This window comes from Onychomys torridus, chromosome 1 (genome assembly GCF_903995425.1).
Source record: "Onychomys torridus chromosome 1, mOncTor1.1, whole genome shotgun sequence".
NCBI classification, from domain to species: Eukaryota; Metazoa; Chordata; class Mammalia; order Rodentia; family Cricetidae; genus Onychomys; species Onychomys torridus.
In genome coordinates, this window is record NC_050443.1 from 128,289,034 (window position 1) to 128,302,923 (window position 13,890).

The window sequence follows — 13,890 nt, forward strand, 5'->3', positions numbered from 1 at the left end:
GCACAGACATAGTCCTTCAGGCCCCATCCCCTAGACAAGAGAGAGAGCAGTGGCTTCCATCCAAAAACTTTATTGTAGAATCTGTACACTAGAAACAGTCTCCAGTCCTTTGGATGTCTCTTTCCTGTCACCCAGATCTACTCTCAATCTTGGTGGTTTGGGCTGCAAAGGCTGGGTGGGCTCCAGGATACCTGGACTCCTCCTCATTCGGGTCTATCTCTGACTGCTCTAACTCCTGTAATCCCAGGACCTCTCCTTCCCGAGCCTGAGTAAAGAACTGTAAATTTTCCATATTTGCCCCCCACCCCCATCTCAGGTTACTAGGCCTCAGGTAGAACTTCCTTGGGAGGTTCCTCTTCTGGTGGGACCTCCTCGGGTGCTGGCTTGTGGGCGATCCCTCCCTGTAACCATGCAGTTTTCAGTATGTCTCTCAGCCCACCAGGAAAAAGATAGCCTTGGGTCTCTCCTTCCCCATCAATGACTCCTCCAAGCCCCTCCAGCGCTGTCTGCAAATACCGCAAGCCAAGGAGCACTAGAGCCTGTGGGGAAGCAAGTGGAAAGATGATGGTCAGTGGACTTGGGCCCACAAGGCTGAAAGGGGAAGGAGGCGGGGCCCTTGGCTGACTGACCTGCAGCAAGAAGGTGGCAGCCAGCATGCTTCCCAGTGTGCCCGACAGACCCTGCAGGTGCCCCAGCAGCACCTCATGGCACCCTTGGGCCCAGAGGTTTAGGTTGGGCTGCCGAGGATCGAAGAGTGGATGGGCATAGGGGTCTGAGAGTTGGCTTTGCAGGCAAGGCCTGGGTGAGTGGGGGTTGCAACAGGAGAAGGGGACTCCATCAATCAGGTATAAACCTTCCACATTGCTCTGAATCCGGCTGTAAGGGCATAGGCAATATAGTTACATGGCTGCAGACAGAGGCCTAGAGGAGCAGCTGAGGGCAGAGGCAGTTGAAAAAAATTACTGTAAAACATCTACTGAGTGCTTTACTATCCAAGCATGCTTAATTTATCTCCACAACTCTGTAAGATAGGAGCTTATCTGGAAGATAAAGACAGGTATAGTTATCTCCATTTTACAGATGAGGAATGGGCCCAGAGTGGTTTGGCAACATGCCCTGGACAGCACAGCTGATAAAGAGAAGAGTTGTAATCCATTCTCTCAGCTATTCTGCTCTATTTATTGCATGTCTGAGTGAGAATTTCAAGACAAAGGAGGGAGTCTAGCGAGAAGGAAAAGAAAAGCAAATCAATCACTCACTCTACCACATCTTGGTCGCTGGGGTCCAGGTAACGGTTGCTGACCCATTGGACACCAAACCAATCCTTGTAGCCATGGCGTCCGCAGCAGTGGTACCTCAACTGCAACTCATCCATCAGTCGTTTGGCCTGACAGTGTCCAGGCACCTCTGTGTCCTTGTAGTGAACCAAGGCAGCCTCCAGGCCCTCCTCCAATCCCTGGTGCAGACTTACAGGCAAAACCAGGGTTAGCCCTAAGGCAAGGGCCAGCAATCCCCCACCTGCAGCAGTGCCAGCCGCCAGCAGCGGACTCAGGACCCCTCGCCAGGGAGGGTATCGAGCTGCATCCAGACTCGCCCGGCTGGCTCCTGCGCCCCCTAGTCCCGTGCCCAGAGCCACCACTCCTGCTGCCAGGGCAGTCTGGGGCAGGGCAGGGAATGAACAAGAGGGAGCCAGAAAGGTGCCAAGGTGCCACAGCTGTACCAGGAGGTGCCCACTACAGAGGAGGGTGAGGCCACCGGCCAGTGCCAGCAGCCAGGAGAGGAGCCAGAGCCCCTGCGCCAGACGGATACGGGGTTGGAGGGGCAGCACCACGGGCAGCACCGGCGCCATCTCCCATCTCTGCCCAAGGGAGTGAAGAGCCGTCGGGGCTGGGGGTTGGCTGGGGCAGGCAGGATGCTGAGTCAGCCCAGCCTGGCTTCAGCAGGGCTAATGCCATCCTGACCCCAATACCCTGGGCATCCTCCCACTTCAGCCTTAATAACCCTCTGCTAGCCCCAATTCAGGATGCCTTAGCCGTGCCCTTTAGGAAAGGCCCCGCCCCCAGGCTGAAGGCCCATTTCGTGACCCCGCCCTGGCCTTTCGCGGAAGTGAGAGTTTGGTACGCCCGGCTCCGGGTGTAGAGACCCAGACCTCAGGCCCTGGGTCCCCTCCCAAGTCCTCTGGGAGCCTGGGGCCCGGAAGCCCGGCTAGATCCTAGCTGGGTGAGAGGTCAGCCGGGTGTCCCCGCCCCCGGCCAGACCCTCGGGGGGCCCGGACAAGGAAGGGTTACCTGGCGGCCCGCCCCCCCTCCGGCCCGCCCCCGTCCCGCGCTTGCTGGCGACTCCGGGTCCCGCGCCTGTTTGTGCTGCGGCGCTGGGGCTCGGGTCGGCCCTGTCACTGCACCCTGGGGAGCCCACCCCGGGAGAGTAGCGGGCCCCAGTTCCACAGCGCCCCCTCCGAGCCTTGTCCCCGCGCCCGATAGCGCCCCCCGGGGGTGGCACGGCATCCCTCCGCGCGCGCGCCCGGGGTGCTTCCTTCCCCTCTCCCCAGCCATGGCCCCCGCGGCTTAGACGCCTCGGCCGCCACCGCCGCCGCTCGGAGTAACGCGGGGGCCGGATGGACGGGGCTGCGGGGCCCGGTGAGTATGGGGCGGGGCGGGCGGCGTGGCCCGGATTCCGGGAGCGCCAGCCCGACGGCGCAGCCAGTGCTGGACCGCTGTCTAGTGGCGTGCTCGCTCGCGTGCTCTTACACCCCAGGGGCTCTGAGCATCCTCCTCAGTTCTTCAGGTTGTCCGACTCCAGTTCCTAAGAAACTCCTACTGTCACTTGGGACTTCCTTAATGTCATTTTACTCCTTGGTTCTCTTAAGTTTCCCTCACCACTGTGTCACTCTGGGCCTCTTCCCCGGGAATTCCGGCTCTTTTTATTTCTGACTGCCACAGTTACATTGGGGTGTACACTGTAACTGCTCTCTGCTGATACTCTGTATCGTCACCAGATCTCGTTTCTTACACCCTGGCCCCTCAGTCTGACTTTACTGCCCTGTTCACTTTCTAGCTTGTTGACTGCGCTTGCATTTGGTAGAGACTTGCATTTGCTGGTGGGATGAGAGGGCTGTAGTTCCTCACCAGTTTTGCGCTTGCCATCTCTCTCTGGCTCCCACGTACCTCGGCAGTATTCCATACCGCCCCACCCCCCACTCCGCCCCGGTACTCCATGGTACTCCCTGTCTTTCCGGAGGCTGGGGTAACAGCAGGAAGGCAGCTTTGCCAGGCTCACTGCATGCCCTGCTAGGAGGAAGCCCTTGATCCTCTACCATCCGTCGTTTCCCCTCTGGATAAGCCTCCATCCAATCTTTGGACTGCTTGAAAGGAGTAGTCCTACTGGATTGTAAAGTTGGGCAGGAGGACAGAACACCCTTAATCTTCTAGGTAGTGGCACTTTTCTGAGTGTTTGTTGCCCATTCTCCAGGTGAGGGCCCTGCTCATGAGACCTTGCAGACCTTGAGCCAGAGGCTTCGGGTGCAGGAAGAAGAGATGGAACTGGTAAAGGCAGCCCTGGCAGAAGCCCTTCGCCTGCTGCGGATGCATGGCTCCTCCACCTCCCTGCAGGGCTCTGGCACACCAGCTCCAACAAGGGACAGGTACGCATGTCAGCACGCTCCCTCCTGTTCTTCCTTCCTGGGAACTTCGGGGCATCATCTTGATCTGCTGTCTGCCCTGCAGCACCCCAGCTCCCCCAGGACTGCCACCTACATGCAGCCCTTCCTTGGTGAGCCGAGGCACCCAGACAGAAGGAAAGTTGGAGATGGAGCCATCCTCTGAACCACCTGGCCTGAGCAATGGGCCTCCGGCTCTTCAGGGGGCCAGTGAAGAGCCTAGTGGGACCCAGTCTGAAGGAGGATGCAGCAGCAGCAGCGGGGCAGGCTCTCCTGGCCCCCCAGGGGTCCTTAGGCCTGTGCAGCCCCTTCAGCGTTCTGACACGTAGGTGTCCTGCGGTGGATGCTGAGAGGGTTGGAAAGTCTGGGAAGCAGGACTACAGGGCTTGATTTTTCATTTTCTCATTCTGCCCCACCAGGCCACGGAGAAATTCCTCCTCCTCCTCCTCCCCCTCAGAGCGGCCCAGGCAAAAACTCTCTAGGAAGGCAGCTTCCTCGGCCAACCTGCTATTGCGGTCAGGGAGCACAGAGAGGTGGGTAAGCCTTCCCTTCTCCCTTTAGCTGTACCCCAGGCTGTTTCTTGACTTTCTCCATTCCTGGGTGGGGTGGGTGACCTCACTACCCAACAGGAAGAAAGAAACAAAGCATTCCTTGGTACTCCTGCAGTGTTCTGGGCACTGTGCTAAAACTCTCCTCCATGTCATTTAGGCCCTGTAACATCTTTGCTGAGTAGGTGGTCCCTTGTGCTCTCCAATGACCAGGTGAAGCAGGCTCAGAGAGGGCAATCAGTTGCCTGAGGTCACACAGTCAGGCAGGGAACCCTATTTTTACTGACTCTAGTTCTGCTAACCGTTTCATATCACAACATACCTTTCAAAATTCTAGGAGCTCAAAGCTCCTGTGACATTTTTATTTGCCTAGTTGAGACAGGGTCTCACACTGTAGCCTAGGTTGGCCTAGAATTCACTTTGTTGCCCAGGCTGGCCTAAAAGGAATGGTAGTCTTCTTTTCTTGGCCTCTGGAGTGCTGGGAAGAGAGAGACCTGGCAGCTCTGGTGATTTTTCACAGATGGCTGTTCGCAGAGTGTCAGCCGATCCCCCTCTCCTGACAAAGTCCTGCCACTCCTGGACCACAAGGGAGCATCCCAGAGCCAGGAAGTGGTGTCACTTTAGCCTTGTCCTTTCTCGGCTTCTACTTTATTCTCTGAAGAGCTGTTGTCAGCTTATCATCCAGTGACAGTGACCTCCTTTTGGGAGATTTTGCCTACCTCCCAGATTCCTGAAAGGCAGGGCTGGTGTACACTCTGGTTTCACTTTGGCCCCATTTTACAAATATGGGAATAAAAAGGTTGGTAGAGGCCTAGAAGAAAGGGCACAGGCTATCTGTTTCATGGTCCTGTTCTCTCATCTTTGTATTATATTGCCTTCTCTTTCTTCTCTCCTCCCCCCTTCTCTTCTCCTTTTCCTTCTTCTCGTTCTTTCTTTGGAACTAAGAGTCCCCATCTCTCTGGTGCCCTGTTGCTCTGACAGCGACCCCACACCAGCAGGCTGACTGGGACGAACCTCCTGTCAGTATCTTGCCCCTCCCATCTCAGGTGTTGGGACTTGATCCTAGTCTACGCTTTTACCTCTTCCCAATAGCCGTGGGAGCAAAGACCCCCTCTCCAGCCCTGGGGGTCCTGGATCTCGGAGGAGCAATTATAATTTGGGTATGTACAGGAGGAACTTAGATGATGGAATTAGGGTTTGGGCTATAGCCCTAGGAGCTACTTTGGGGGATCTGCCAGGTATGGTGGGTATGTTGCTGTGGCCTTCTGGAAGGGAGGCTTACTTCTCTGCTTGTCTCTGTAGAAGGCATTTCAGTGAAGATGTTCCTTCGTGGCCGCCCCATCACCATGTACATTCCATCTGGCATCCGAAGTCTTGAGGAGCTGCCCAGTGTCCCACCCCCGGAGACCCTCAGCCTTGACTGGGTGTATCCTATCCCCTCCAGTTCCATGGGAACCACCCTTTCCCACTATGGGTCCCCCTTCCTTCTTTACAGTTTCTTGCTGTGTCCGTGGGGGTCAAAGAGTCCTCTGAGTCATTCCATACCACCCTGCTGTGGATGGTAATGCCAGGCAGAACTTTGCCATTTTCATGCCTCACTCTTTCTCCTCCTGTCTTTGGTCTGGCCCTTTCCTTGACCGTGGTCCCCAACACAGTTATGGGTACAGGGGCCGTGACTCTCGCTCTAATCTGTTTGTGCTGCGCTCTGGGGAGGTGGTCTACTTTATTGCCTGTGTAGTGGTGCTGTACCGGCCTGGGGGAGGCCCAGGGGGCCCTGGAGGTGGCGGCCAGAGACATTACCGGGGTCATACAGACTGCGTTCGATGGTGAGGGTCTTGGGGTTTGGGGCTGGCGGGCGAGGGTCTTGGGGTTTGGGGCTGGCGGGCTTGACAGGGAGAGGGTCTAGCTGGGGGTGGAAGGGCAGAAAAGACAATTGCCTTGCTGCTTCTTAAGCAAGGTGAAGGTGTCTTGGGTGGTCTTGAGAGACCCCCTTTCCTAGAGTTCTCCTCCCTCCACTCAGCCTTGCTGTTCACCCTGATGGTGTTCGTGTAGCCTCAGGACAGACAGCTGGAGTAGACAAGGATGGGAAGGTAAGGTCAAGTCAGAATATCAAGCAGCCAGGATGACCTTACAAACCAGTTTTCTTCACAGTTCTGATCCCTTCTCTTCCACTAGCCCTTGCAGCCTGTGGTTCACATCTGGGACTCTGAGACACTTCTAAAGCTGCAGGAGATTGGACTGGGTGCCTTTGAACGTGGTGTGGGGGCCTTGGCCTTTTCAGCAGTGGTGAGCTGGGCACAAAGCTTCTAGACCCTTGTTGGTTGGTTTGGTTTTTTGAGGCAGGGTCTCATGTACTTTAGGCTGGCCTCTAACTCAATGTGTAGGCGAGGGTGTCTTTGAACTCTTGATCCTTCTGGCTCTAGCCTCTACCCACCAAGTGTTATAGGCATATGCCGTCATGTCTGGCTAGATCCTTCCTCTTGCTTATGACACCTTTCTTTCATTTTTACCAGGAAGCCTGGGGGAGGTTCTGGTGTCCCGGGCTCATCCAGCTAGTTCTCCTGAGAAAGAGACACCTGTCAACTTCTTTTGCTTTCCCAACTGTGATAGAACCTCTGTCTAATGTTAGGAATATCCAGACCGCCAGAGCTCATAGTGTTGTGTCCCCATCCTCAGGATCAGGGCGCTTTTCTTTGTGTTGTGGATGATTCCAATGAGCACATGCTGTCAGTGTGGGATTGCAGCCGGGGAGTGAAGCTGGCTGAGATCAAGGTGAGGAGCCTAGATGGCTTAATGGTTTCCAAATCCTGGGTAGGGTAGGGATGGTGGGATGCAGACAGTTCCAGACTTCCTTATACACACACTTCCTTTCTGACTACGGCAAAGCTCTCATTTTTCTTAACTTTTGTTTCTTAATCTGTGAACTGAGAACTACAGAAGTTCTGATGGGGAATATAGTTTTTAGGGGGTCACGTTTTTTTTTCTTTGCAATGTTGAGGGTCCAACCAGGGCCTTGATTACTCCAGGCAAGCATTCTACCACTGCCCTACACCTCCAGCCTTTTACCAGAGTCTTGAAGGAAGAATTATCCTGGGGCCTCTGGGCTATTGTAGACCAGCTGTCAGGATGCAGACTGAGTTAAAGAATAAACTTTGGTGTATATGGTAATATCAGTTACTCTGAAGACTCTGAAGAAAGCGGGCTGGAGCTAGAGCCCAATAGTAGAGTGTTTACCTAGTACACACAAGGCCCTAAGTTCAGTCCACTTCAGTACTGCACTACAAATAAATTGAAGAGTCAAGAGCTGGGTGTAGTGGTTCATGCCTGTAATTCCAGCACTTGAAAAGCTGCTTTAATCCCAGCACTCGGGAGGCAGAGGCAGAGGCAGGTGGATCTTTGAATTTGAGGCCAGCCTGTTCTACAGGGTGAGCTCCAGGACAGCCAAGGCTACCCTGAGAAACCCTGTCTCTTTTTTTTTTTTTTTTTTTTTGGAGCTGAGGATCGAACCCAGAGCCTTGCTCTTGCTAGGCAAGCGCTCTACCACTGAGCTAAATCCCCAACCCCAAGAGAAACCCTGTCTCTTAAGAACAAAGCACAACAACCACACACACACACACACACACACACACACACACAAACAGTCAAAGACAATGAAGGTGCTGGGGGCTTAGGGTGGCTGAACCAAGTGTCTTCCTTTCTTCAGAGCACAAACGACTCAGTCCTGGCTGTTGGTTTCAGCCCTCGTGACAGCAGCTGTATTGTCACCAGTGGAAAATCTCATGTTCACTTTTGGAACTGGAGTGGCGGAGCAGGGGTTCCTGGGAACGGGACCCTCGCCCGGAAACAGGGTGTTTTTGGGGTGAGGTGTGGATGGGTGAGGTGGTTGGGAGGGGGTTGGGACTGAGTTTCTGTAGACTCTAATGTGCCCCAGCACCCCCGACTGTCCTGTGACATCTGGAAAGTCTTCGCCTTTTACTTTGACCTCTGACCTCTGCCCCCTCCAGAAATACAAGAAGCCCAAGTTTATCCCTTGCTTTGTGTTTCTCCCTGATGGGAACATTCTCACTGGAGACTCCGAGGGGAACATTCTCACTTGGGGGCGAAGTGTCTCTGATTCCAAGACCCCAGGCAGGGGTGGGGCCAAAGGTATGTGGCTGGGGATGATAGCATCTAAGATGTTTGTAGCTCAGAAATTCTGTGGGAACAGAGCAGAAAGTTTCCCTATTTTTACTTTGCAAACTGATGAACTCTCTGGGGGAATAGTCTAGAAGGGTGGGGAGCCATATGGTAAAGGAGAAGAGGCTGGGGATTTGGGTTTGTCAGATCTCAGGCAAAGTTCAGTTTTGCCAATATTCCTGTGAGCTGAATTGGCAGTCACTAAGCTTAGAGTCTTCCGTAGGTGCTCAGTAACTGGGAGTTATTCTGTGTTGTGATGGTCTAAGTTGCCCCCTCCCTACTTCTCCAAACTCTTAAGAGCGTGACTTATCTAAGGCTTTACCAACAGAGACCTACACAATTGTGGCCCAGGCCCACGCCCATGAAGGGTCCATCTTTGCCCTGTGTCTCCGACGGGATGGGACAGTGCTTAGTGGCGGTGGGCGGGACCGACGGCTGGTACAGTGGGGGCCTGGGTTGGTGGCCCTCCAGGAGGCTGAGGTGAGAGATGGGCTGGGGCAAGGGAGGGATGGGGGAGAAGAATGGCCAGTGGGCTTTTGACATTCTACTATTACTCTGTAGATTCCAGAACACTTTGGAGCTGTGAGGGCCATTGCTGAAGGGCTTGGCTCTGAGCTGCTGGTGGGAACCACGAAGAACGCATTACTGAGGGGAGATCTGGCTCAGGGCTTCTCCCCTGTTATTCAGGTTGGGGAACCAAAAGCCAGGGGAAGAAGTAGGGAAGGGAGCTGGGGAAGAGCAGTGGTGACAAACTGTTCTGCTGCAGGGCCACACTGATGAGCTGTGGGGACTGTGCACACATCCCTCCCAGAACCGCTTCCTCACCTGTGGCCACGACCGGCAGCTCTGCCTGTGGGATGGGGAAGGCCACGCACTGGCCTGGAGCATGGACTTAAAGGTAGAGTCAGCTGCCCTTGGTCCACCATGCCGCACCTGTTCTTATTCCCTAACATTGCCTCTCCTTCTACATCTGATGGTTATAGGCTATCAAATATAAATTCTAGACAGACTGGTAAAAGTGATGTTGTGCTACTCGGGCATTGCTGTTGCCTCAGGCCTCATCTTGGTTCAGCAGCTAAATAGTTCATCTGTAGCACAGCTAAGTGGTTTGAGTGTCTTTCCCTTACTAGGGTCCACGAGCCTGTCTAGCCCAGGTCTCCCATACCCCACCTTCTCTGGTTGCCTTGGAAGGATCCTTTGAAGTTACCGAGATGACAAGATGTCAATTCAACTTCCCTTACTAGAAAGGCATCTTTGTTTTCTAAATTAAACTTTCTTTAAAAAAGATTTATTTATTATGTATCGTGTTCTGCCTACATATATGCTGCATGCCAGAAGAGGGCACCAAATCTCATTACAGGTGGTTGTGAGCCACCATGTGGTTGCTGGGAATTGAACTCAGGACCTCTGGGAGAGCAGCCAGTGCTCTTAGCCTCTGGAACATCTCTCAAGCCCCCCCCCCATTTATTTATTTATTTATTTTGCTTTTTGGAAACAGCATTTCTCTGTGTAGTTTTGGTGCCTCTCCTGGATCTCACTCTAGATCAGGCTGGCCTCGACATCACAGAGATCCATCTGGCTCTGAGTGCTGGGATTAAAGGCGTGCGCCACCACCACCTGGCTAAATTTTATTTTTAGTTAGTATTTGTATACATATTTCGGGTGTGACCCAGGTCTCTCCCCGCCTCCGGGCCTGTCCTCTGCATGCTCATGTCTCTATCCCCCACACTTCCTCATGAATGTTCTCCTGTCCCCCATCCCTGTCCTTGGAGCCTCTCCCCTCTCTCATGGCCCCTTAAAAAGGCATTTTCCTGAATTTACCTTCTTTCTTCTCAGGAGACAGGTCTGTGTGCTGACTTCCACCCAAGTGGGGCAGTTGTGGTTGTAGGACTGAACACGGGGAGGTGAGAGAACACCAGATCTCCTAGGAAGAAAGGCAGGGGGGTCTGGGAAGGGCTCTTGGGAAGGAACAAGAGGTGACCAAGGCGCACTTAAGTGTCGAACCACACCTTTTGTACTTGGGTTTCTCTGTAGCCTAGGCCTCCCCTCTCCTGCTGTCACCAAGTCTTCCTCAGCTAGATTCTTGATTCTGGGAGCAGAATGGGGTGTCACCCAGGATGGGGAAGCAGTGGGGCCGGGAGGAGTGGGCGTGGGAGGGCAAACAGGGAAGTGTCAGGCTCACCGACTCCACAAAGTTTTTGTGGTAGGCCTCGTCTGCAGTTCCTGACTTCTTTTCCAGGAGGCATCAGAAACCCTTCCTCAGCTTCTATCTGCCCTTAGCCTCTTCCCATTTCCCAGCTTCAGAGTACAATGGTGGCCTCTCTCCAGACGTCACAGCCTTTCTGAGGTTCTCTGCCTCATGGAGTACCCTAACTCCCTGCTCAGGGCCTCCCTGGGGGTGGGCTCGCATCCTGCCCTCTCACTGCCCTCCTTCCTCCCCTTTCAGGTGGCTGGTTTTGGACTCGGAGACCAGAGCGATTGTGTCTGATGTCACTGATGGCAATGAACAGCTCTCAGTTGTGCGGTATAGCCCAGGTGGGAGCCACCCCCACCCCGGACTCGGATCCTGCTCTGGCTCTTCTGTGTCTGAATAACTCTCTTTGTAGATGGGTTGTACCTGGCTATTGGTTCCCATGACAACATGATCTACATCTATAGTGTTTCTAGTTGTGGCACCAAGTCCAGCCGCTTTGGCAGATGTATGGTAAGGATGCTTGGGTGGAAGGTGGGATGTGTTAATTGTGCACAGAGACAGGGGTTGATGCATTAAGGGCTAGTCTGGGGATGGGAAATTGTATCTGTCTTGTCAAATTCTTGACTCTTGTTTCCCAGGGGCACTCCAGTTTTATCACTCACCTTGACTGGTCCAAGGATGGAAATTTCATCATGTCCAATTCTGGGGACTATGAGATTCTTTACTGTGAGTGGCGGGGTGATGGGGATAATTGAAATGTGTTTTTGTTTTTGTTTGGTTTCTTTTTGTTTTGCATCAGGCTGGCCTGGAATTCTCTACGTGGGCCATGCTGCCTTTACATTTGTCACCCTCCTTGTTATGTCTCCTAAGTGATCACAGGTGTGGGTGCTGACAGGAGGCTTCTAGTCAGGAGGGAGGATGGTATTAGAGGAGCATCAAGTAGAGGGGCTGATATGGAGGTGCAATGGAGTTGGAATTACACACATAGGGGAGATCCTGTGACTAGGCAGAGTACAGTTTCATACAATGTCTTCTTTCCACAAGAACTAGAGGGAGTTGGAAAAAAAAATGGGCCAGGTTGGGTGGTGCACACCTTTAATCCCTGAACTTGGGAGGCAGAAGCAGGCAGATGGATCTCTATGAGTTCAAGGCCAGCCTGGTCTACATAGTGAGTTTCAGGCTAGCCAAGGCAACTTAGCAAGACCATCTCAAAAACAAACAAACAACAACAACAAAAACAACAAACCCAAGCCATGAGGTGATGGCGCATGCCTTTAACTTGGGAGGCAGAGCCAGGCGGACCTCTGTTCGAAGCTAGCCTGGTCTACAGAGCAGAGCAAGATCCAGGACAGGCACCAAAACTACACAGAGAAACCCTGTCTCAAAAAAACCAAAAAAAAGAAAAAAAAAGAAAAGAAACCAAAAACCAAATCAAACCAAAAAGCCCTGGCTGTGGGGTCACACACCTTTAATCCCAGCACTCAGCAGGCAGATCTCTGAGTTTGAGGCCAGCCTGGTCTACAGTGTGAGTTCTAGGACAGCCAAGGCTACAGAGAGAAACACCAAGAAACCAAACAATACCCCCCTCCAAAAAAACCCCACCAAACCAAAGGGAAGGAACAATGCAGTAAGAAAAGGTCGTCTTGGTACAGTTCTCAGGGCAAGTGTGGCGGAGCTCACTTGTTTAGGGAGGAAACACTGATGGGAAACTGTTAGAACTTTATCCAGAGGATGAGGCAGAGGGTGGGGAGTTCCAGGTTTGTCTAGGCTAGACTCTCTCTCTCTTTTCAAGACAGGGTTTCCTCTATATTTCCCTGGCTGTCCTGGAACTTGCTTGGATTAAAGGCATGTGCCACCATGCCAGACTTAGACAATCTTTCCTTTTTCTTCTTTTTTTTTTCTTTCTTGAGACAGAGTTTCTGTGTAGCTTTGGAGCCTGTCCTGGCCTCGAGCTCACAGAGATTTCTTTTCTTTTCTTTTTCTTTTTTTTTTTTGAGACAGGTGTGTGTGTGTGTGTGTGTGTGTGTGTGTGTGTGTGTGTAGCCTTGGCGCTTGGCTATCCTAGAACTAGCTCTGTAAACCAGGCTCGAACTCACAGAGATCCACTGCCTCTGCTCCTGAGTTAAAGGTGTGCACCACAACCAACCGGCTGGGCTTAGACTGTCTTAAAGCCAAACCAAATCAAACAACTTCAGTGAGAACTCAGGAAGCACAGAGTGAGGTTCATAATGGCTGGCTGGCTACACCTGTGATCAGGTCACGTTCCCAACTGAGCTGTTTGGGCAATTTCTACCTAGGGGACGTGGCTGGAGGCTGCAAACTACTAAGGAACCGCTATGAGAGCAGAGACCGGGAGTGGGCTACCTACACCTGTGTGCTTGGCTTCCACGTCTATGGTGAGCAGTGAAGCCAGCATGCAGAACCCTTTAGGAGGGCGGGGGGAAAACAAGGTGGAACCAGTTCTGGGATCGTAATGCTGAGTGTGTGTCATGTGTGGCAGGGTGGGCATCAGAGCGGCAAATCCAGGCCAAGAGATCCCTTTGGACCTTGGGACTGGGAAGGATTGTCTAGAGTTCAGTGGCAGCCTGGAAACCCTAAACACTGCAGCTCTAGGTTGTGGGGAAGCGACTTGGCTGAGGTTACCTCTTTTGTTAGGTGTGTGGCCTGATGGCTCTGATGGGACAGACATCAACTCCCTTTGCCGCTCCCACAATGAACGTGTGGTGGCTGTGGCGGATGACTTCTGCAAAGTACACCTTTTTCAGTATCCGTGCGCTCGAGCCAAGGTGAGGCCTAAGGGGACCATTGGGCCTAGGTAAGTAGGCATGGTACCCTGCCACTGCTGCAACTGGACCTTTTTTCTGATTCAGGCTCCAAGTCGTATGTACTCAGGCCATGGCAGCCACGTGACTAGCGTCCGGTTCACGCACGACGACTCATACCTCGTCTCCCTAGGTGGCAAGGATGCCAGCATCTTTCAGTGGCGAGTGTTGGGCGCTGGGGGCTCTGGGCCCACTCCTGCCACGCCTTCTAGAACTCCTTCTCTGTCCCCAGCCTCCTCCCTGGACGTGTGATCAATGCTGGATGGTCTTGTCTCTCTGGAACTGTGGCCTTGCCCCGCCCTGGCCAAAACCCCTAGGACCAAGGGCAGCCCTTTTTCTGGGTTGGCTTTTTCTTTGACTTCAGTACATTCACAATTGCGCATTTTCCCGGAGGGCACACGTGATAACGACTCGCTGGCTGAGCTGGGCAACCCCAACTCTGACTCCTTTTGCCTGGTGAGGGGCAATAAAATGGAAAAAAAAAAAAAAGTCAAT

The 13,890-nt window shown here is 53.2% G+C and overlaps 3 protein-coding genes across 4 annotated transcripts in view; 1 reads left to right on the forward strand and 2 right to left on the reverse strand.

The window, feature by feature from the left end:
* The window catches only part of LOC118594502 (solute carrier family 22 member 19-like), a 703,508-nt gene that overhangs the window by 448,404 nt on the left and 241,214 nt on the right, over positions 1-13,890 (reverse strand). The gene's annotated exons all lie outside the window — the stretch shown is intronic.
* Rom1 (retinal outer segment membrane protein 1) lies at positions 45-2,416 on the reverse strand. The gene is made up of 3 exons (XM_036204537.1): positions 1,260-2,416; positions 630-876; positions 45-539 (listed from the first exon to the last, which is right to left on the reverse strand). Exons 1-3 carry the CDS (start codon positions 1,847-1,849, stop codon positions 321-323), a joined length of 1,056 nt encoding a protein of 351 aa, XP_036060430.1. The 5' UTR covers positions 1,850-2,416; the 3' UTR covers positions 45-320.
* Positions 182-13,871, forward strand: Eml3 (EMAP like 3). Its single transcript, XM_036204259.1, has 22 exons — positions 182-2,636; positions 3,469-3,640; positions 3,723-3,980; positions 4,075-4,188; positions 5,296-5,363; positions 5,506-5,629; positions 5,859-6,029; positions 6,224-6,293; positions 6,379-6,489; positions 6,880-6,975; positions 7,907-8,062; positions 8,208-8,349; positions 8,708-8,859; positions 8,941-9,066; positions 9,146-9,277; positions 10,216-10,283; positions 10,826-10,914; positions 10,986-11,083; positions 11,212-11,299; positions 12,871-12,969; positions 13,229-13,359; positions 13,444-13,871. Exons 1-22 carry the CDS (start codon positions 2,615-2,617, stop codon positions 13,645-13,647), a joined length of 2,691 nt encoding a protein of 896 aa, XP_036060152.1. The 5' UTR covers positions 182-2,614; the 3' UTR covers positions 13,648-13,871.

What these genes read in the sequence shown, in the direction of transcription:
- Rom1 (XM_036204537.1), bottom strand. Translation starts at nt 1,849, where the DNA reads ATGGCGCCGGTGCTGCCCGTGGTGCTGCCCCTCCAACCCCGTATCCGT. An exon ending in AGCGACCAAGATGTGGTAGA is followed by an intron (nt 877 to 1,259) that starts GTGAGTGATTGA and finishes ATGCCCTTACAG; the next exon opens with CCGGATTCAGAGCAATGTGG. An exon ending in CTGCCACCTTCTTGCTGCAG is followed by an intron (nt 540 to 629) that starts GTCAGTCAGCCA and finishes GCTTCCCCACAG; the next exon opens with GCTCTAGTGCTCCTTGGCTT.
- Eml3 (XM_036204259.1), top strand. Translation starts at nt 2,615, where the DNA reads ATGGACGGGGCTGCGGGGCCCG. An exon ending in CCCCTTCAGCGTTCTGACAC is followed by an intron (nt 3,981 to 4,074) that starts GTAGGTGTCCTG and finishes CTGCCCCACCAG; the next exon opens with GCCACGGAGAAATTCCTCCT. An exon ending in GCTTCTCCCCTGTTATTCAG is followed by an intron (nt 9,067 to 9,145) that starts GTTGGGGAACCA and finishes GTTCTGCTGCAG; the next exon opens with GGCCACACTGATGAGCTGTG.